This window comes from Acomys minous (genome assembly GCF_964271855.1).
Source record: "Acomys minous genome assembly, chromosome: 14".
Classification (NCBI taxonomy): Eukaryota; Metazoa; Chordata; class Mammalia; order Rodentia; family Muridae; genus Acomys; species Acomys minous.
The window spans coordinates 10960229-10984230 of NC_140496.1; the positions used below are offsets into that span (position 1 = coordinate 10960229).

General features: G+C 49.2%; 1 protein-coding gene across 3 annotated transcripts in view; it reads right to left on the minus strand.

Moving 5' to 3' along the window:
• The window catches only part of PLCG2 (phospholipase C gamma 2), a 135076-nt gene that overhangs the window by 61483 nt on the left and 49591 nt on the right, over positions 1-24002 (minus strand). For all 3 annotated transcript variants that reach the window (XR_014774077.1, XM_084755245.1, XM_084755246.1), the window contains exons 3-7: positions 14627-14770; positions 12975-13068; positions 12007-12054; positions 3605-3689; positions 1215-1298 (exon numbers count right to left, since the gene is read on the minus strand). Coding sequence is in view for 2 of the 3 variants with exons in the window: in XM_084755245.1 (XP_084611371.1) it covers positions 1215-1298; positions 3605-3689; positions 12007-12054; positions 12975-13068; positions 14627-14770 (455 nt within the window). In the remaining variant the exon portion in view is untranslated. The remainder of the gene's footprint in view (positions 1-1214; positions 1299-3604; positions 3690-12006; positions 12055-12974; positions 13069-14626; positions 14771-24002) is intronic.

Genomic DNA, 24002 nt, shown 5'->3' on the forward strand with positions numbered 1-24002 from the left:
TAGAAGAAACGGGGTTGTGGGATCTTCCTCTGCGACTAAAGAAAAAGCCACGGAGGCCAGACACGTGTCAGGGGAGTCCCTGCATGGAGGCCCAGAGAGGTCAGTGCCTGAAGCTGTGAAGCTACAGACTGGATTTCATCAGAGACCCCAAGAATTGTGGCATACCTTCTGGGGAAAGCTGCTAACAGAGAGTGGAACAAGGCAGAGACATAAGTATACTGCAGTCAGCAAAGCTGAAGGGTGCTTTGACATCAGGCATGGAGACGCAGAGTATGGCATTTGCCCTACTGGTTTGCAGTCTTGCTTTGGTCCAGTATTTCCTCACTCTACCCCCCTTTTCTCCCTCTGTGTCATCGTATATTGGAAGTATGTGAGCTGCTTTTTTATTCTGACTTTACAGGGCATTACAATTAGGAGATTGCCTTGAGTCTCAGAAGAGACTCTGGACTTTAAAGCAGTCCAGAAAGACCACGGGGACTTTTGAAGTCGGACTGAATGTATTTTGCATGGTGACATGGCCACAGGCCTAGGGTGGCCAGGGAGTGGAATGTGCTGGTTTGAATGAAAAGGATCCATATGCTCATATATTTGCACACTTGGTCCCCAGTGGAATAACTGTTAGTAAGGATTAGGAGGTGTGGCCTTTTTAGAGTAGGTGTGGCCTCATCAGAGAAAGTGTATAAGTGGCTGTGAGCTTTGCCTAGTATGTACAAAGCCTTGGTCCCATCCTGATCTATAACAAGCCTGTGGTAACTCACTCTATGATCCCAGAACTCATGGGCTGGAGGCAGGAGGATTGGAATGGCAGGAGGATGTGCACAGAAGTTTGAGGCCAGCCTGGGCTACAGGAGATCCTGTCTCAAAAATAACTAAAGTAAGAAAAGCATAAAACACAGAGATGATTGTGAATAACTTGCTGGATTCCCCTCCAGAATGGCACCGTGTGTTATACTGCTTTCTTTTCATACTCTCAGAGTTCTGATCAAATTTATGGCAACCGAATTCCCACCAGGAAGGTCAGCAAGTCCCACCCCCACGCCCAACACTTCCCCCACAGCCACGGTTAAGGCTATTTGCCAACCTCCTGAAGTCATTAGCCCACTGTCACTCGTGTTTGTGCCTCCTCGACTCTGTGGGAAGTTAAACCCTTCCCTGTGGGCTTCTCAGCTCTGAACCAGACTCAGAAACACAAGAACAGCCCAGAGCCCTCTTACCGATTTTTGCTGCTCAAACATGAGTTTTTTATAGAAGAGATGGAACTGTTCGAAACTGAGCTCATCTTTCTGGGCACCGATTTCCTGTAAGTATAAAAAAGCAAAGGTGACTACACACAGCTGGGTGCCCACTATGACACCTCCTCCCTCCACAGTGAGGTGTCCCTCATCACACCCCCGCCCTCCACACAGAAACAAAATGGCTGGAGTCAACTGTTAATCCTCTGAACCCCAAATGCCAGTGAATCCTCAGCCTCCTGCCTGAGAGAACATACAGGGAGCCCCAGGAGGGGAGACGTTTGGCAGGTTTCTAAGAGCCACAGAGGATGAGTCTCCTATTTTGGGGGGGGTAGGAGATACTTTCTTTGGATTACCAAATTCAAATGCACTGAACAAGTACACGCTCCTGATTAATATGTTAAAGCACATCAACATGCATACACAAACACACACTGATCAAGTGTACACACTCCTGATTAAGCAGCATCCACCTTTTTTTTTCCTGGTTTTTTTTGGGGGGGGGATGGGGGTATTGTTTTTGGTTGGCTGGTTGGTTAGTTGGATGGTTGGTCTGTCCGTCTGTTAGTTTTGAACAAGGTCTCTCACCAGCCCTGTTGAAACACACCAGGAATGACAGGCTGCCTGGCCAGCAAGCCCCACAGACCCATCTCTCTCTGCCCCTCCAGTGCAGGGATGATGGGTGCATGCCAACCGTGCCTAGACTAGTTCTCTTTTTAACTGTTACGTGTACACACATGTATGATGTGGGCAGGGATGCCACAGTGTGCAGAGGACAATGTTGTGGAGCCGGCTCTCTCCTCCCACCTCTACGTGGGATCTGGGGATTGAACTCAGGTTGACAAGCTTGTGAGGCAAGCACTTTGTCCTCTGAGCCCTAGGGCCAGCCCAAACCCTAGCTCTTTTTACATGGTTCCGAGAACTGAACTCAGGTCCTCAAGTCATTTACTGACTGAACCATCACCCTAACCCCCAAAAATAAAATGTTTTTAAAAACCTGACTCACTTAATCAAGAGTCAGAGGCCCACCTCCATCAGCTGCTTCACAGCTTTGAACAGTTCGCTGGGCCCTTTTAGATGTTTGGTTTCTCCATTTGTAAGATGGATGCATCTGAAACCAAGACAGTATCTTCAAAATGCCTGGTTCTTTGACTGTTTGAGAACGGAAGACTGCAGGGCTTGGGGCACTACTCAGTGGCTAACAGCTTGTACTGTCCTTGCAGAGGACCCGAGTTCAGTTCCCAGCACCCACATCAGGTGCCTCACAACTCCCTGTAACCACACTTCCAAGGAAATCCTGTCTTCATGTGCCGGCATACACACATATACATAATATAACTTAAAACTGGAATTAAGAAGAGGCAAGATTGAGAACCATATGGGGATTAATAACAACATTTCTCTTCTCCCTCTCGGCTTCTCATGCCTACTTTCTGTCATGATGGGTGGAGCATGGGGTGGATGGATGGACAGGTCCAAGAATGGCCGAGTCAGCATCAACATGGGTCTGCTGTCCCAGGAACTCACTAGTACTCAAAGGAATGAAGTTGTTCAGCAAAGGGAATCCCACAAATGTCAGCTGACACTAACATGGTGAGGTGAAACCCCTATGAGGGCTCCTGGGATCAAGTGGTCATTTCCTGACAGCATCTCTCTATGGAGCAGAGGCACCTTCATCACTTCCATCTGTCCTTGTCCCCAAAGCATCTCATAATTCATGGAGCTGAGAGACTTTGCTGGCTGTCCCACCCACAGCTCCAGTACAGAAGAACATAGCCAACTTCAGTGATAGAGGAAGAAAGAACAACCAAAGAAGGTGATGGAGGAAGAAAGGACAACCGAAGAATGAATGGTTGGAGGAAGAAGAAGAGAAGAAGAAGAAGAAGAAGAAGAAGAAGAAGAAGAAGAAGAAGAAGAAGAAGAAGAAGAAGAAGAAGAAGAAGAAGAAGAAGAAGAAGAAGAGTCAAGCCTAATAAGTATGCTACCAGGGCTAACACACAAATTACAACAGTAGACACTCCTGATACCTTCTAGAAGGCATCCGCCACAGCAATTTACAAAGGACCCATGTGCTCCTGTTACTAAGGTAAAAGGCTGCAGGAAGGTCCAGAAAATGGTGAGTGACAAACTGGTGGAGACAGATGTGCACAGGTGTTCCAAGTTATACAGCCCAGGCACAGTCTTCGCTCCCTCCATCCTCGCACGTCCTCAGAGAGGCATCCAATAGTCACAGGGCTGGACCAGGGCTAATGTGCTCCAGAGGCACAGGACTCTGTTGGGTGCCATTCTACAGAGCCCTAGGCCAGCATGGGTTCCTGAGAGGCGCTAAGCATGACTGAGTTCACGTTCCCTGGCTGAGCAGCTGTACTTACCACCAGCTTGTCCTTGAGGAACTTGACGCTGCTCACTTTGAAGTTGACCAGGGGCAAGATGGCCTTCAGCTCTCGGAGACTGATGCTGCAAAGAGGAAGGTCCAAGTTGTGCCATCAGCCTCGGGGGCCAGAGTGGGAGGGGTTGTACAACTCCTCTATCAACACCCACCTTGGCACCCCCCTCCATGAGAAAACTAATGAGAAACAAGACACTTGGGGGCCAGAGGAAAGGGACAGCCAGATGATGGAGGCTGGTCCCTACCCCTCGGCCACGGTGGTAGACACGGGTCACGTGGGAGATGGCTTTGGAGGCGAGTTCTGTGGGTGACCCAATGTGGTAGGGACACTATGAGTACCAGGCACCCTAAGAGTCTCAGAAACAAAACATGTGGTTTCCAAGCAAAGTGAACCAAAGAGGAGCAGACAGAAAGGCAGGCAGAACCTGCTATGTGCCAGGTAGCTGGGTGTCATTCAAGCAGTAGCACTTTCCTGCCCTACTCACATCTATCTACACACACACTACCACCACCACCACCACCACCACCACCACCACCACCACCACCACCAAGTTCTGGCTTAGAGTTCAGAGCAAGTGGAGGCTGTGGCTTGGGGTGGGCAGTGGCAGCCTAGATCCAAAGCAAATTCCGAAACAGTCAGCGAGCCAGAATATCTGGTACTGGAAATTTCCAGGAGCTACTCCTGAGCTTCTGGAAGCTTCTAGTGAGGAGGAGGATAAGAGTCAAAAAGGACAGTGGGAACAATGGAGCTGATGCTGATGGCCTCATTGGGGTTGGGACTCTGCTCCCTGTGGTCCAGCTAGATGGCCCTCAGTCTCAGAAGCCTCACGAGACAGCCCTTAGAGCCATAGAGCCATCTCCACCGGAAACATTGAAGCTCGAGGTGGGGGGGGGGGGGTTTCAGTCAGTCTGAACAATGTTAGACCAGACTTACTGCAGCCCAGGCCACCCCCAGAAGAGCCACATCCAAAGGCCTTCGGGACAGAACCAGAGATGAAGGTAAGAGACTCAGTTCCTTCTGGCCAAAGATCCAAGCATCCAGCGTAGCTAGAGAGAGCTACATGTTCAAGAAGGGCCCTGCTGCAGGTATGGGGTGGGGTGGGGGGGCGGTGATGCATCAGTATCTCCGCACTGTCAAGTTGGCATTTGGTGTGTGTGGCTGCACATACTCAGCAGCCACCTCCAGCCTCAGCCCCTCTGCTTCCACAGGGCTGGCCAGCACAGTGATGCCCTCCCCTGCCTCACAAACAGCTCAAGGATAAGCACTAGGGAATCCAGGAACATTAAACTCACAGGGTAGTCTCTTCAACGGAAGAAAAGCATAGCCTGTTTTCTGCCCAGAAGGCTGGGGATGGCTAATAGCATGGTGACCTCAGACCTGGCTCCCCTGACTCTTATGTTTATCTCAGCCATCGTCCCAAGACCCTTCCCTTGAGCATTGTTTCTTGATCTTTAAAACCCATCTCTATGGAAGGGGGGGTCACATGTACTTTACAAAGAAGTTTCAATGTAGTTATGTTTTAAGCTTTATTGTGCACGGGGATTGAGTTCATTTTCACCAGGAATCTTTCTTTCCAGATTGTGCTATACTTAAACATGCCTAAAATAAACTGCCCAGTGTCAGACTCTCAAAGTTTGAACCAACACCGACTACTGAGTTGCGCTGAAGCGGACTTCTTCTTATCTCATGAAGATCAACACTCTGCTGGCCATGGCGTTTGCAGGGACACCCACAGGCTTCCAACACTGGACACCCCAGTGGTCCAAGAGGTCTGACTGTGCAGAGAAGCCAGCAGACTACAGAAGGCGCCTCACCCAGCAAAGTGACATAGCCCTTGGCCAGGGCAGGATGAAGAGCGCCTGGGACATTAAACCCACGCACTCCAACCTGACGCCCACCTAAAGGGGGGGTCACAGAAGCAGGGGGCAAGAGGCTATTTCTTTGTGATAAGAACTGAGTCCTCTTCCAGAGCTGTCTCCTCACTCCCGCCTCCAGAAACACATACACACACAACCAGAGCACGCCGGAAAGAAGAAAGCCAGTGCCTCTTAGCTGCCTCTTGCCCTGCCGCTCCCGTGAGATGGATGCATAGAGTGCCTTACTCACAGGCCTATCCCATGCCAGGGCCCCTAGTACCCAGTGACAGGCCCGAGCATAGAAGGTCTCTGGACCTTCATTCAAGAGAGCTGGTGGGCAGTATCTGAACAACCCCCAGAAGCCCTGTGGCCTGCACTTCCTGTGGTTCTTCAGTCTCTTCATAGGCCCCAGCAGCAGTTTCCTGGACACAAACCAGAAACTCCTAGGGCTCAACACAAAAACCAGAGTGATCTCTTTGGGGAACTACAAAAAAAACCCCACTTCTCCCAAGAGGCAGCTGACACCCCTCTTTCATGCAGACATCAACCAATCACCACAAAGTCTAGCTGGGTCCTGGGATCCTTCAAGGCTATACCCTGGGCAGCCATCACCAGAGGAGTCCCTGAAATCTGCCAGTCACCCGGATGCTAACCAAAGCCCTCTCTCAACCATGGCTTTTTATAATACCGACAACAATAAATACTTAATGTGAAACAGTTTCTGTAAACGTGTGACCTCATTGAATCTCATAAATCAGCTTCCAGCCCACATGCAAGGTGGGAGGTGACATCATGGCCCTTGATAGATAGGGAAACTGCGGAAGAATAATCAATTACTCCAAATATCACACAAGCAGTGTTATAGCTTTTATTACTGTCTGTCTGTCTGTCTCCCCATCTTCCTAATATGTGCATGTTTGGGGAGGGGCTGTTTTGAGATAGGCTTTCACCATGTACCTGATTTTTCGTACCATAAGAGGCACTTTTCCCCAAAAAAGTAGGTGAGGGGGCGGGGTGAATTAGAGTGTGCCTTATGATCTGGTGGCTGTTTTTACTGTTTACCTGTTTTACTGCTCTAAAAACTGGGTGTGTCTTATAGTCTGAAAAATACAGTAGTCCTCAGCATCCTGAGGGCGAAGATGACAGGTATGTGCCACCAAACCTGGCTAACCTTGCAGAACTTTCTACAATGATGCATATGTGGTCAGCACACGGGCAGCCACAGCTACTGCGATGGAGAAACTGGGCCACGCACTGTATCTGTCACTAGTTAAAGGACCCACGGACTGAGCAACTCCTACATTCACTTATAGATGAAGGGCTCTGCTTCTCGCTGTTTGGGGACCTGAAGCCATGTCCGAAGGATTAGTTAAAATGCAAATTCTTCAGGTCTGAACACCCCCCACCCCACCTGAAACTCTGTAGAGGAAGCAGAAGGCTAGTTTATCATGCCCACAAGACATTGAGAATCCCTCCCCATTAAGGGCTTACTTCTCAACCCTGGGTTACAAAGTGAAACCCTGTCTCAAAAGGGAGAGCTGGGACTGGAGAGCTGGCACTGGCTACTCTTCCAGAGTTCCCTTCCCTGCGCCCACATGGCAGCTCAGGGCCATCTGTAACAGAGCACTCATACCCATAAAATCCCATAGGCAAAATAATGCCCAGTGCAACGGACTCGGCACAGGTGTGGCCTCGGCTATTAACCACAGGAAACCTATTTGCATCCAGGAGCTAAGTGACCTCTCCTCTGTCTTCCACCTGCAGGACCTCCCCCTCCCACATCCCTGCAGACCCAACAGTCTCCCCTTGGACCCTGCAGAGCCATAGAAGGAAGTCTGTTCTGCTTATGCAAATTCAGTGGTGTAACCCCGGGGGCAAGGATGGAGGGAGAGAGGGTGTTGATAAGGATGAGGAAGAACCAGACCATCTGCTCTGCTGCGGGACTGGGTGAGGATACCACCAGTATGGAAAACAGCACAGGAGCTCCTCAGACTGCTAGCCAGTCCCCACTGCTCCAGCGTGGAGGGACAGGGCCCCCCTACTGCTTCCCCCCTCACCCCTGCTGCAGGGGTTTCTACGTGTGTGTGCGCGCGCGCCATGACTCCTTACGGCAGAAGAAGCCCAAGAAAGAAGGTGATTCTGCTCCTCTAGAGAAGATTCTGTCTCTAGAGACAGAGGCAGGGGGATGACAAGTTCAATGCTTGCTGCCTGAGCAACCATGTAAGATCCTGTCTCACCAAAAAAAAAAAAAAAAAAAAAAGTGAAAAGAGGGCGGACAATAGATGGTTGTAGTTCCACAGGAGGATAAAGCTGGGAAGGCTTTCATCCAAGTGACAGCAGCAAGAGGACAAGGGGTAATGAAATGAATAACGCTTCCATTTATGAGGCAACAAAGGTGACCAAATCATACAGAACTGTGGCTGCCATAACCCTGGGTGCGAGAGGCTGCAGAGTCAGGGCTTAACGAGGACCATGAGGAACTCACTGTCAGCTCAGGAGGCGGAGCATGCAGTTGCACAACTCCATGAACACAACCCCACAGAACTGTGCACTTAAAACTCATTTAAAAGGTAAGTGTGACTACTCAACTATTAAAAACAAGGAATTCCCGAAATTTGTGGACAAATGGATTGAGCTAGAAATGATCATAATGAGTGAGTTAACCCAGAAGCAGAAAGACTCAAATGGTATATACTCACTTATATCTGCATACTAGCCCAAGGGGCATGTCCCATGAAAACCTTCACATACCAGGAAACTGGGACAGAGGGGACATTCTATGGGGACTCTAGATGAGAGAAGCATGGGGGAATAGCAAAGTAGAAGGATCCAGAGGGTCCTAGAAACCTACAAGTAGAACATTATGATAGGCAGATTTGGGTCCAGGGGTCCCGCTCAAAATAAGGCACCAGCCAAGGACAATATAGGCGGTAAACTTTAAACCCCTACCCAGATCTAGCCAATGGACAGAACATTCTACACAGTTGAGTGGAGAGTGGGGTATGACTTTCACATGAACTCTGGTGCCTCATATTTGACCATGTCCCCTGGAGGGGGAGATCTGGTGGCACTCAGAGGAAGGATAGCAGGCTACCAAGAAGAGACTTGATACCATATGATCATATACAGGGGGAGGAAATCCCCCTCAGGAACAGTCATAGGGGAGGGGAATAAGGGGAAAATGGGAGGGAGGGAAGAATGGGAGGAGACAAGGGATGGGATAACCATTGAGATGTAACAAGAATAAATTAATTTAAAAAATTTTTTAAAAATTTAAATGTAGGGCTGGAGAGATGGCTCAGAGGGTAAGAGCACTGACTGCTCTTCCAAAGGTCATGAGTTCAATTCCCAGCAACCACATGTTGGCTCACAACCATCTATAACAAAATCTGTATACATAATAAATAAATAAATCTTTAAAAAAAAAAAGAATTGCAGTGGCGATTTAAAAAAAATTTAAATGTAAAAAAAAAAAGGTAAGTGTGATGCTGTACACGTCTTCTATCATCTTAAGTTCTTTTTTTTTTTTCTTTTCTTTCCTGCAATGTTATTGGCTAGAGTAAGGAAAGATGTCTACACTCTAAAATATATATATATATATTTTTTTTTTTTTTTTAATAAAGCTGAGAGAGATAGCAAGCCTACAAACAGTGGTTATCATCCTAAACATGCTGGGTTGCTGCAGGCAAATGACTTGCCATCTCTGGGCCTCGGTGTCTTCTTCACACGTAAGATGGGTGCCTAGTTCAGTGGTTTGCTGGGAACATTTGGTAAGTATAAATTAGGCCTAATATGGTGGCTACTGCCAAGCAAGTCAGCCACAAAAGCCAACTGCTACCATTTTGCCTCAGGAGAAGTTGAGAAGCTGGACAGGGCTTGGGCCAAGGAAAACACCTAGGGTTTGGGCTCTGCCTGAGCTAGCCAGTCCATTCTCGCCCTTGGCAGCTCCTGGGTTTTCCTCTGGGAAACAGGCTTAGTCAGCGGCTGTGGGCGACAGGAAAGGGAGGGAAACTGGCTGGGCTGCCCTTTCTGCTCTTTCAGGAGCACTTTGGTCAAAGCTCCTTTTGAAATAACCCTGGAGCCTCCTGGAGAAGGTGGGATTTTCCAATTCTCAGTGTTGGCAAGCAGCAGGGCCTGCTGGGAGGGAGCTGGGAGAGGAAGTGAGTGGAGGGACAGCCAGGACCACCACCGGAAACAGGCCCCTCTCGGCCAGTGGGAAGATGGGTCTCTAGGCAGGATTTGAAGAATTTATCCCTGGCAAGGGGCAGGCGTCCATCTCTGTTCCAAATGAAAGACAGAAGTAGATAACTACTGCACTCTGGCGACCAGAGTGGCCCCTTCTGTCACCCTGAGCCAGCTGTCACAATGAGCACACTCTCAGAGAAGACAACACCCGAAGACCTTAGTATATAAAACCCACAACACTCCACTAGCTCCACCCTGGTAACACTAGAGGGTGGCTGGGCACAGGAGGACAGGGATGAGGGATGGGATGAAGAGGCAGAGGAGAGAAAGTAGGCCATCATGGCTAGAGAGCATAAACGCTCTGCCTAAGTACACTAAACAAGAGACAGGTGGCAATGCCAACGCCGAGTCACCTTCATGACACAGGGACAAAACAGGAGAGCTGGTGTCATTTAGCTCTGCCTCAAATATGAAAACTAAGCATAAAAGAAAAATAAGTTGGTTAGTTAGCTAGTTATTTAGTTAGCTACTTATTTAGTTGGTTGGTTAGTTAGTTAGTTAGTTAGTTAGTTAGTTAGTTAGTTAGTTAGTTAGTTAGTTAGTTAGTTGAGCTAAGGGTTCACGCGGCCCTAGCTGGCTTCAAACTCTCTCTGCAGCAGAAGATGGCCCTGAACTTCTGACCTCCCCCTTCAGCCTCCTGAATGCTAGAGCACCAGGCATTCTGCACCTCCGCCCGAGCTGGGATGGAAGCCAGGGCAGCACGCATGCTAGGCAAGCACTCTACCAGATAAGCTGTATTTCAGTCTCAATCTTTTAACAAAAGGACAACTGTGAGACAAAAAATGAGACAAGGACTATAGAGAGTGAACACTGCCTGGCTGCTAAGTTCTCCACAGCTCCACAAAGGCTGATTTTTGGTTTGATTGATCGATTGACTGATTACATCTTATTTATAGATTTTTTTTTAATTCTATGTGTATGTGTGTTTTGCCTGCATGTATATATGTGCACCACATGTGCGCCTGGTGCCTGTAGTGGTCAGAAGAGGGCACTGGATCCCTTGGACATAGAGTTATGAATGCTCATAAGGTACCATGTGGGTGCTGAGAATCAAACCCAGGTCCTCTGCAAGAGCAAAGATTGCTCTTACCTGTTGAGCCGTCTCCCCAGCCCAAAGGTGGTTTTTATCACTTCATTATCAATCAGAACAAGGAAATAAATGATAGGCTGGTCAGTCACCAGCACAGGAAGAAATGCAAATTTAAACAAAGGATGCTGTGGCTGTTCATCCCTCAGACTAACAATGGACAAAGACCAGTAGTACAGCACAGGGTGGGGCAGGTCAGCACCCAGGGCCACAGCTGGAAATCTAACACCGCACACTGGGCAGCTGGCACCCCACAACTCACGTGCACAGTGCCCATGTTCACACAAAGGCATGCCGAGGTTTTCCTAACGGTCTTTCATAAAATTAACATGAAATCAGAAGCTACCATATGCCCACCAATAAGGAAGTAATTCCTAGGTTAGCACTGCCTTTGCCTATGAAAAAACCCAAGCTGAATATCTGTTTAAAAAAATAAAAAATAAAAAGTCCAGGTCTGGAGGTGTAGGGCATTCAGCCCAGCTACTCAGGAGACTGAGGCAGGAAGGTTGAGAGATCAAAGCCAGCCAGGGCTACAGAGAGAGTTGGAGGCCAGCCCTCCGACAAAAAGGAAAAGGAAAGCTAGAGACATTAGAGCACTTGCCTAGAATCCGTGAGGGGCTGGGGTCATGGCTCAGTGGTAGAGTAACGGCTAGCATGCCAGAGACCTTGGGTTCAGTCCCAAGTATAGAAGGGGCAGGGGGTGAAGGGAGGGAGGGAAGAAAGGAAAAGATAGAGGACTGGAAGGAAGGAGGGAAGAAGAGAGAGAGGGCAGGGGAGGGAGGGAATAAAACACAACCTCTGACAGTGGGACTGTGACGGTTGTGTCATCACATCCTTCCCCTCGTCCTTGTCCAGAGTTGCACCACTGTCACTGAACAAAGCTTGCTCCCTTAGGCCTAATCTCTCCCATGATACACTGCAGGCACTGTGGTCACGATGTTTCCTGCTGGGTTCCCAGGACGTGGAAGCCGTTCCATCCTTTGTGACAAGGCTCCCCTGGCGCCATGGCTAATGTCACCTCAGTAGCTGGCCTGGAGCCCTCCCTCAGAAGCCTTGCTCATGTAGAGGATTTGGTCACCATGGACCCCAGAACCTGAGACCCTTTGCACCACAGGACATGTAACCGCCCCACTCCTCAAACGCGCAAGCAAATATCAGAGAACTAAGAAAACTACCAGACCGCCAGCGGTCCTTACCTGTTTCTTCGGGTTTGATCTACTGAATAAATCTGCTTTCTCAGCCAACTGCAAAGAGATTTGAGGCCAAAAAGAAGGGGAAAAAGTCAGAAAACATTGCAAGTTCAAAGAGCTCTAGGGAGTGAGGACAAAGTTACCAAAATGAGAAGAGATCCCCAATCTCTTCTACAAGGCAGCTTGGGAACCAACCTCCCCCTGTGGCTGAGGACCCCTGTCTGAGCATCTCCATAAAGGAAGATTCCCTTCCACTAATTCCCAAAGAGGTAAAAAAGAAAAATGGTGCATTAAGGTAGGTTTTGGGGCTGGGGGGAGTTGGGTGCTGACCCAGCCCTGAATCCTGTGCACACATATCATACTGAAAATCGTCCTCAGACAGCTTTCACCCACCACTGTGGGGTGGCCACCTCCAGACTCAGCTTCAATCCATTTTAATCCATCATTAAATCTTTTCAGGAGAAAGAGAGCTACCCTTCACAGAAGCATGCACACACAGACCCACACCCAGATGGTTGTACACATGTACACTGAACACACAACACAGAGACACATACATATGTACATGTATACACATATAGAGCATGAACACATGCACAGGTATACAGGTATGTACATGCATGTAAATACACACACACACATATATACATGCACATAATTGGCATATAGAAGCCGGTACAGGAACAGATGTTTATATGCATGCAGATATACACAGAGTGATTTATGCACACATGCACACATATAGCAATGGATGTTTCCACCTCAGCTGCAGTGCCTGCTCATGCCCAAGGCCAAGGCTAAACACTAGGGAGAGAATCTCTTATCTGGAGCACTGGAGAGTCCTCAGCCACCGTCGGGGACTGCTGCATACAGGGCACTGATGAACGTGGGGACTCAGGGTCCCAGTGTCTCCTTTTGGTCTATAGTCCCAAAGGCCCCAGAACAAAGGAGGAAGAGAGCAGAGGGGTGGATACCTCTCAATCACGGTGGGAGTGGATGCACTCATCGCCTCCTGGTGTAGGATCTTCAAGCCCGAGAGCCACTTCACTGCGTCCTCCCTCGAGTCGGCTGTAAACAGAATGGGCGAGACAGGCTGTATGAACTTGTGGGTGACTTTTCTTTGTTTCTGCTAGAGGCTGGGAGCTGGGACCTTGGGAACTGTAGCTGTACTGCTGAGCTATAGGCCCAGCTCACTCTTCAGCCTTTCGATGGACACACCACTAGGATGGCCAGAAATCCCATCTCCAGATGTGTGATTCTATATGCTCTCACATGTATGTGCATATATACATGTGCATATGTGTTGTGTGTGTGCTGTATCGTGTGTACATGCATGTGTATAGTATGTGTGTTGTGTGATATGTGTATGTATGCACACTACATAAATGCCTGTGTGTGCTGTGTGTGCACATCCATGTTGTTATGTGCATACATCCATGTCTATGCTGTACAGAGGCATGTATGGTATGTACGTGTATGTATTTGTATTTATTGATATGTGGATTCATGTCTGTGCTTGTGCATGTGTGATATATGTAAGCATATATGTGCTGTGTGTGCATGTGTGTGCTACATGTATACGTTATGTACATGTTTACTGTGCTCATGAGTGTGTTGTGTACATGTGGACATGCACATATATGTGTATATGCATGTGATGTGTGTGCATGCATACATACTATATACATGCATGTGTGTGCTGTATAATGTGTGTGCTGTGTGCATGCATCTATATGTGCTGTGTACATGTGTGTACAATGCATATATGTATATGCTCTGTGTAGTCAGTCTTTTACTACTTTGTGAGTTCTTCTTTTTTCCACCCTTTATCCGCACAGTTTCACCCTCTATCACTAGATAGGAGAAAAAGAACAGAAAGGAGCAAGAGAGAAAGAAAGATCCTTGAATCTAATTTCTTTCTTGTTTTTTCTTTGAGCTCAACTACTAACAAAACTGCAGCCAACACCCCCTGAACAACCATCAACCATCAACCCCATCTCTCGGGGCTCTAGAATTTATATACCCTCTAAAAAGTTCCCAGAATTCCAAACTTCGTATAGCTGCAGAAACTATCAGCAGCTGGCAAAACCATGCCTTTGCTAGAGCACGAGACAAATCATAGTCAGCTGCTGCAGACAGTCTGAAGCAGTCCCATAGCCCCACACCTAGAATTAAAGCAAAAACTTATTCTTACATATTTCTGTATTGTTAAAGAAACCAAGTTTCCAGAATTGTCACTACACTCTCTGCCTGAATATGCACCCAAGGCCTCAGGACAGTCCATTCAGGTCAGGGTTTGCTGTGCAGCAACTGCTGTAGGAAAACAAGTGACATTTTTGTCCAGCAGAGCCTAGCCTGCAGTGACCACACTAACTTCATTAAAGTCGTAACTTGAGCCAGGCAGATGCATAACATACTTCTCACAGTGCCCCAAGGAGAGGCCCATACCATTCTCCCCAGTTCACAGCCAAGCGAGCTGCTGCACAGAAAGGTTAAATACTGCACCCAAAAAACACAAGCTAGAAAGCAGTAGGGCTGGACACGTGCATTAGTGGGCATGCGTGTCCTCTCCCAGAGAGCTTTCTCAGAAGGAAAAAGGAGGCTGGGGAGGGAAATGAGCACCCACTTGCCAAACTGAGGGTGCTGAGGACAAACTGGGTGCCATAGAGAATGGTGAAGCAGCAGTCTCCCTTGTGGCGGACGGTCTTGGCTCGTTCAAAGTCCTTGGAGTTCTTCCCCGGACGGATTTCCTTTATTTCCATGATGTCCACTGAAAGAAAGCCAACACAAGCCCATCAGAATCCCCAGTTCACGCCCTGCAGCCCAGGCACCCCAACACTTCTGCCCTAGATGACAGCTGTGAGCCCCTCTCCATACCGTAGTCACATCTGAGCTCAGGGCCCACTCCTCCTGACTGTGGACAGGAAACCAGAAGCCACCAGGCATCTGCTGCCCCCAGTCAGCCCAGGAGGAGGAAGAGTGCTAAGGCGTGAACACTGGATGTACCCCAACACTCAGAAGTGGGGCACTGGGCGGTGACTGGATCAGCATCCTGCCCTTGGGGCTGAACTAGTCTGCTGACAGACTTAGAACCCAGTGGGCCCTGGTGGGCTATTAGGAGTGCTAGATAGGAGGTGGGGCCTAGCTAGGAGAAATAAGTCATTCCCCACCCCCTTCCCCTCTCGCCACCCACTCCCCCCTTCCTGGCCACCGTGAGATGAGCATCAGTGTTTCACCACATACTCCCTTCCGTGCCTCATACAGCCCAGAGACGATGGAGCCAAGTGGCCATGGGCTGAAACCTCCAAACCAAGGATCAAAACCAAGACCCCATGCCTTCTATTAGCCAATTGCCTTCTGGTATGTTGTCACAACAGTGGGAAGCTGCTTGAGACAAAGGCTTTCGGGATTCTCCATCTCAACGCTCGCCCCTTCACAAGACAGATACATTAAACTAGGGCTTTGAGCTTTGCCAACGGAACTCACACTTAGCAACAAGACACAGCAGATGGGCCGATGCTCACTGGCGACCTCTCTCGGTGGTACTAAGAGCTCCTGTACCAGTGACTAATTTTGATTATAAACTTCTTTTCCCTCGAGGCCCAGCAGTCCCAAATGTCATCTGCCTCGACTGAAGCAAGGAAAAGGGAGCAGGGGTACTGGATGGCTGCTTTGGGGTATAAGAACCAGACAACCATGGTTGCCACAGCAACACAGCATCTTCTCTGCATGACAGGGAAGCCGCATCCATGAAATCACAGCAATATGTTCACCTAAACAAGCCATGCACAGTGGCATCACAAGCTGAAATGCCAACGTGGATGTGGGAAGTGTCACAAGACCCCATCCCTAGATGAAGAGCTACAGGTGATCAACGGCTGCTGAGAGAGAGAGAGAGAATCAGTTTTCTTCAGGGAAGCTCCCCCCCTCCCCCCCCCATGGGTCATCCGAAGTCAAGTGAGTACATACAAGCAACACCAAATGGGCTCAGTAGGTTATAGATAAATAGATACTGATAAATTGATGGAAGATGAACATATTTGGTATGTGACCCCATATCCTGGCACACAACTCTTAAAACCCATGGTTCCCAGGGTACCAGGTGAGTTGAGGGTCTAAGCGTTCCGCCCTGCCCTCAGCCCTCAGTGGTTTAACGCATTGTGGTTCCCTAATGAAGTTTTCAGATGAGCCAAACAGGACAAAAACTCAGAGCACTTCCTGGTTGATAAACATGCAAAGGTCACTGAAGGGTCCCAGGGGACCAAGCTCCGTGGGACAGGGTTGAGACAGGACTCTCCACACACATCTTGCCCCGTGCACCTCTGCTATCTACTTGCCTCGTCTATAATAGTCTTTACAGTAAACCAGGGAAGATGATGGCTGAGTTTCATGAGCCATTCTAACAAATCCATCCAACCCCTAAGAGGTGGCCTTGAGGCTATCGGTCTATAGTTGATAAGGGAGGAGCAAAGGACCCAGTTTGGACCAGTAAAGTGGGAAAGGGCCCCAATGGAATGGTACCCCAGCCTGTGAGATCTGACACACTATCTGCCAAGAACTGTAAGAACTAAACAGACTCTTAATTAAGACACCCAGCTGGTGCCCACTGGAGCTCTGTAGAAGGTGGTGATGGAGGCAGAAGAGGAGGAAGAGGAGAGAGGAAGAGGAGAGAGAAAAAGAATAGGACAAGCCGGACAGTGAAGGCACACACACCTGTAATCCCAGTACTTGGGAGGCAGAGACAGGCAGATCTCTGTGAGTTGTGAGGCCAGCCTGGTCTATAGACAGAGTTCCAGGACAGCCAGAGCTACACAGAGAAACCCTGTCTTGAAAAAAAAAAAAAAAGTAACAGATAGAGAATTTTTATAGCACATATACCAAAAGGCTACCCGCTTCCAAATGACCAGGGGATTGAGTTCTCACAGATAATGCACAGCTGTCCACACAGTCAATTTTAGAACATTTTGTGACACAAAGAGAAACTTGGATCCTTCAACTATCACCCCGCCCCCTCCCCCCCCATCCTCTTTCACCCCCACACTAGCTGTACCAGTAGCAACCACTAATCTACATATGATCTCTAGAGAGTCACCAATTCTGGACATTTCGTATAAGTGGAATCAGGTAACACGGTCTCTGGTCTGGCTTCTTTCCCTTGGTATGACCTTTTCAAGGTGCACCCGTGCTGAGTGGGACATGCTCAAGGTCTGCCTGGGATAGAGCGAGGGTCAGTATGCTGGTCGTGGCTATGGGTAATACTACCCCAGCGTGCTTGTATACCTTTTTTTTCCCCCAATCATCACCCACTGATGAGCACCTGGCTCTCGTGACAAGGATGCTATGAGCCATCTCGGGAAAGTGTTCGTCTGGACACCTGTGTTGGATTCCCTTGAGGGAAACTGTAGACTAGAGACCAGTTCTCCACCCATCACACCCTTGGGGAGGCTGAGGTGGCAAGGGACTTCAAAGCCTAGGCCAAGCTCAGGCTCCACAAGTTGGCGCTCACCTCCCAGGCCTGGTACATGCATCACCAAGCCCTCTGCCCCCATGATTGACACTTTCCAGGCCCATGGATGTGCAGCAGGTGCAGTCCTTGGATATCTGAGGGCTTTCTCCTCTCTAGCCATCATCCTTCAGTGACCAAGAACCCCCAGGAAGATGGAAGGCCCCTCAGCAGAATTGGGGATGTGCTGTTAAGACATACCCATCAGCAAAGCTGAGAATCTAGTGTGACATCTTCAGTGACGTGATCAGCAGGGACCCCGCAGTAGGCAGGCACATCTCACTCAGTCATGATTCTACCACCTCAGGCCCAGAGCAAGCAACACAGGCACCCGTCTGAGTCTGGCATAACAGTCTAGGGTCAGGGAGACATACTGTACATTCCAGGGGCGCCATCCAACTCACAAGGCATGATGTGACAGGTATGCAGGCTGAGGGACTCTGAGCCAGCCAGAGCCAGCCTGGGTTTGTCCTGCAGCCTCACCCTCAGAGCAGTGGCCTCAGGCAGTGACCTCACTTTGCCTGCCTCTGTTTCCCCAGATATCGGAGCTTAACATTACTCAGAACTTTAGTGAAGATGGGGTGAATGTGTGTGTGTGTGTGTGTGTGTGTGTGTGTGTATGTGTGTGTACGTGTGTGTGTGTGTAAGTGTTCCCAACCTAATCCTGTTGGGGGTGGGGACAGAAAGGGGAGGCACCGTTAGGAGAATTGAGATAGGATCTCAATGTGTAACCCAGACTGGCCTCAAGCACATTAGCCACCCCCTCAGCCTCTCACACACTAAGATCACAGCTATGTCTATAACTAGTAGCACATAATAAGTTTAGACTAAGTGTAGAAACATCTAAGTGTTACCTATGTATTCTTCAATTATTAACGCAATTGGACAACACTAGACAAGAGTCATAAAAAGAATAGATAGCTAACACAGTGCAGGCCCAGCTAGATGGCTCCATGGGTGAAGGTTGATGAATCTGAGTTCAAGGCTCAGAAGCTACACAACAGCAGGAAAGACTCCTACAAGTTGTCCTCTTGTCTCCAAACTGACACACTGAATTCTCACTGTCTGGAGAGCCACATTGCCCTCTACCCAGACATGTAGACCTTCTGTAGGGGGCTCAAGTGCAGGCACCAGTACAAACAGTGAGGGTCTGCATCGGCCAGCAGCAAGGGAGGAACACACCTGCTGCTCTGCACGTTGAAGGCCACCATGGCTCAGACCCGGTGTCCCAGCCGGGTACTATACGAAGAGGGCTGAACTTCAGTTAGTGTTCTAACAGATTACATCATTACAGTTTCCATGACAACACAAAGCCGACAAAGCACGGAAGGAAACAGTCACTCGGAACCACTAGTGTGTGTGTGTGTGTGTGTGTGTGTGTGTGTGTGTGTGTGTTTGTGTGTTATGAATATGTACACAATCATGTGTATACATAGAGTGGGAGAGTGCCCTAGTATGTGCACATAGTCATAAAGGTCAGAGGTCAACATCAGTTATCTCCACCTTTCCTAAGTGTGTGTGTGTGTATGTGTGTGTGTTTGTGTATGTATGAGAGAGAGACACAGCATCCCAGGGATCGAATTCAGGGTATCAGGCTTGGAGGCAAACACCTTTACTCTCTGAGACATTCCTCTAGCCCTCTAGCCTTTATTTTTGAAATTTATTTTTACTTTACATGTATGCCTGTGTGCTATATGCATGCAGTGCCATGGAGGCCAGAAGAAGGTACTGGATCCCACAGGTGGTTGGGAGCGGCCAGGTGGGTGCTGGGAACCCAACTTGTCTCCTCTTCAAGAGCAGCCAGTGGGGGCTTAATTAACCACTCGGCAAGTTCTCCTGAAAATTCACCCATTCAGCTAGACTGGCGGGCCAGTGAGCCCCAGGGCTCAATCTGCCTCTGCCCTTCTGGCTCTGTGGTTATAGCTATACATTGCTTTGCTCTGGGGATACAAACTCTAGTGCCTGTGCTCAGATTCTACAGGAGCCCTGGGACACACAGCAAGCACTGCCTGAATGCGCCATCTTCCCACTCTTCCTACATTGTGTTTGCACATGCTACATTGGACAGTTGGCTCCTGGTTTCAGGTTTTACTCCCTTGCAACAGATGTGGCATGTCAGAGCAGAGTTCAGCCAGGAGAGGGGCTAGAGAGTGGGAGATAGACAGACAGACTGGCAGACAAAAGTCCCAGGCAAGATGCAATTCCCAAGGGTACACCCCAGTACCATTCTAGCTAGTTCCTGTCTCCTAAGCTTTCTAGAACCTTCCAAAAGAATGTCACCAGCTGGGAACCAAGCCTTCAATACAAGGGTCTATGGGAAAGGGCACTTCCCATCCAAATCAGGATGCCCAGCATGCCCAGCAATAATATCACTACAGAATAAAAATAAATGGTACTTTCTGAGTAGATGCTCTAATTGGGGGTTGGGGACAGGGAGATGGAGCATCTAAAATAATCTACTGAGTGCTGAGCAACGCTGAAGAAACTGGTTGGCATGCTTAGACTAAGTGACAGCCTTTGTATCATGAATAATCTGCTGTCCTTTGCGTTCTCAAAAACATACTAGATTCAAGGGTTAGGGAGATGGCTCAATGGGTGATGTGCTTGCTATGCAAGCATGAGGACCCAAGTTCAAATCCCCAGCACAGACATAAAAGGTGGGTGTGGCCGCATGCATCTGTAAGGCTGGCACTGGGGGTTGAGAAAGACAAGTCCCTGGAGCTCACAGGCCACACAGCCTAACCAAAATGGGAAGCTCCAGGTTTAGTGAAAGACTCTGTCTCAAGGAAAATAATAAGATGGAGAGCAAATAGTGGCAAACAACTAATGTTGATCTCTTGGCCTCACCTCACACAGACATATACACACACAGGCATGCACAGACACACACACAGAAGCATACACACACACACACACACACGTACACACAGAGAGAAAGACAGAGACAGAGACACAGAGATACAGAGACAGAGAGAGACAGAGACAGAGGCACAGAGAGAAATATATTCAGCTCAGCCAAGGTGAAACAGCATACATATGTCTGCAACCATAGAAGCAGACATAGCAGATGCCCCACTACCCCCTACCCCAGTTCCCTGACAACAGATACCACTAATGGGAAGGATACGGGTCAGGATGGTCAGGGGTCACTGTCTGTGCTAGTGGGGATTTCTGCCTAGGGCACACAGTTAGTAAAACAACCACATGTCTTTGCAAAGCTAGCTAAGGGTAGCGGAGCTCAGCCCATGCGTCCTTGTGTGGTGGGGCTCCGTGGCTGGGCTTCCTGCTTGAAGAATTAAGATAACAGCCACAAACAAGGCCTGGTCTTTGCAAGTCCCACCCCTTCCTGGCATCATCTTGGGTCTTCCCCAAGTCTAGATACCCTCCACACCCTGGTTCCATGGAGTTAGCCACCCTCCCACTTCCTGCCCTCCCCACCCTTGTGGGGTGTCCCCATTACCATTTCTCAGTCCTTTGCCTCCTATCGTCCACCTCCCTCCCCCCCACACACACACCCGTTGTCGTGCCTGGGGTGTGACATTAATCTTAATGTTTCAGCCTCCTCACCAGGCATGATGGCTCACACCTGTTATCCCAGTGCTCAGGAGGCTGAGACAAAGAAGATCGGGAGTTCGAAGCCAGCCTGAGCTACCTGAGCCCCTGCCTCAAAAACAGAACAAGACAAAGAAAAACCTTCCTGTCTCCTTGTTCCATTCCTGGAGGTCCCCCAGCCTCCAGGAGGGTCCACTTGGGGTATCCTCCTACACTTCACACCAAAAGCATGGCCCTCTCTCCCTATAACTGACCTAAAGTGGCACTGTCTTCCAACAAACAGGACCTTCACATAGCCTCAAGACATAGTCAAGGGAGAAGACAGACGGAAGGCTGGACAGCAGCACACACGTGTTTCCACCTCCCTGCCAACTCAGCACTTACACACACACACCCAAGGGGTCCTAGCACCATGATGAGCCTGCACAGTGGATGTCAGGATGAAGGGACAAACAAGACTCTGTCCCAGGAGTACTGAGTCTGGAAACGGAGAACATGCCCAAAGCATCTCACCGACACATAAATCTACATATATGTCCAAGAAAATGAGAGGCCAGAAGGGAGAAGCATGCTCTGGGTGGGCACGTGTTTGTCTGACCCAAGTCTTGAAGATGGGCTCGGGTAGAAAAGAGAGAACAAAGCCCAGGAGGGAATGCTGGAGGCCAAAGACTCAGGTTCAAACCCCAGCTCTGCATTCTACCATCACGTGGGGTTGGGGACCTAGTCTAGTTACCTCCCTACCCCAGTCCTGCACGCAGAGTGACTTTGTTACAGTGCATTATAAGCCAACGGAAATGCGGTGTGGCCCCAGGAGGCCTCTGTCAGTGACCACAGCTCCTGGGGACAACGTTCCATTCCTCTGAACAGCCCCTTCAAGTAAGGGGACCTGGGGCTGCCACAGCTCAGCCAGGGACCCTGTGTGAAGAAACTGACGGTGCCAGGAAGTTTCACATGTAACTGCATCTGAGCACACACTAGAGACCAACCTAGTTCATAGCAGCAGCCTGAGCAGCCTAGAGATTTGGAATCATCTAGAAGACCTGAGCTGAAAGCCGGACTCTCTCTCTCCTGATTGGGTGACTCAGGGTAGGTCACCTTCTTCTGGCTTAGCTGCCCTTGTCCCACGAGTAACAGGCAGATCCAGGTGCAGCCTTCTGAACAAAGTCTTGGATATTAAAAGTTATGTGGGGGGCTGGAGACAAACCTCAGTGTGTGAAGTGTTTGACTTGCGAACATGAGGACTCAAGTTCAGTCCCCTAGAACCCACATAAAAAAATGTGAAGGTAGGAGCTGGAGAGATGGCTTAGTGGTTAAGAGCACCGCCTGTTCTTCCAAAGGTCCTGAGTTCAATTCCCAGCAACCACATGGTGGCTTACAACCATCTATAATGTATTCTGATGCCCTCTTCTGGCCTGCAGACAGAACACTGTATACATAAAAATAAATAAATCTTAAAAAAAGAAAGCAAAAAAAACTTTTAAAAAATGTGAGGGTGGTGATGCATGCTACAATTGTAATCCCAGAACTGGGGAGATGGAGAGTTTATAAGGTTCACTGGATACCCAAGGTTGTCCTCTGAACCCCATGTGCATGATTACACACATGTGTATGAACATACACACACACACACACACACACACACACGCACACACACACACACACACACACACACACACACCACATATGCCCCTTTGGAGCCAAGCGGGGAGAGAGCACTCAGGCCTCCTGCACAGTCGCACAGTGGTAGCTGTGTGCTGAACGTCTTATGGTCCTGCCGATGCCGAGACGTTAGTCCCCGGGTTGGTTTGAGGTGACAATCGCCCCCACCACCCGCCCTTCTGCGCCAGATATTCTCTGTCAAGGTAGAGGCCACGAAGTTTTCTGATGGTGACCTGAACCAAGTCAGGCCACGCTCGGCTCAGTCTCCCCCTGTCTTTTTCTAGTTCTGTCAACCCCTCAGCGGCTACCTGCCCTACTCTGCTTCCTGCCACTGGGTGAGGGCTGGCCACAGGCCACCTGTGAACACCCAAACGTGCTAGAGACAAGGTGGGCAAGTCACCAGAGAGCAGGGCACAGTTCCAAGCCACCTCTCCAGGCAGCTCACCAAGTATTAGTGTCCGTGATCTCGGGACACTTTGGTAGGTGTCTTTCACTCCTCGTTTCTGGGGGGCGGGGGGGGGGGGTGTCATTCAGCTGGCAGAGTGCTTGTGGCACACGCAAGGCCTGAGTTCAATACCTGCACTCGGTACCCTGGGCATAATGATGCGCAGCTGCAGTCTCAGCACGTGGGAGGTGGAGGCGGGGTGGGTGAACCAGAAGTTCAAGGTCATCCTTGACCACATAGTAAATTTGAGGCCAGCCTGGGCTACACGCTGCTCTGTCCCTCCCTGCTGTGCTTCCCTCCCTCCCCACTCCCCCACAATTTTTTTCCAGTGCAGTGGTTGTTTGCAAGTTCAGGGAGGAAGATGATCACAAAAAAAAAAAAAAAAATCAGCATGCAATCCTTTCAAGTTCAGTGCTACAGTGACCTTATACTTGGCCTTTTCTCCTCCTGCTGGGAACTAGGTGAGAATAACCCCACACAGGCACCCTTTGCTGTGTGTGTCTTCCTGTTACGTGTCTTACTAAGCACTGGGGGAAGCAGGTAGCTTACACCTCGGTGTAAGCTGTGAAACAATCTTCCTTCCTACATAAGATTATAAAGAGGGAACGATAGGCATCCTGACTGTGTAATGTATGACTAGAAAGCTCCACCCCCACCTCCCCCCCACAACCCCCCACCCCCACTGTCACGGCTGGGAGACAGCACAGTTGCTGAAGGGCACTTGTGCAAGCATAAGGACCTGAGTAAAATCTCCAGATGCTGTGTAAGAAGGCCTGGTACACCTTACAATCCCAGCACTGGGGAGGCAGAAGTGGACAGATCTCTGGGGTCTCTGGCAAATGG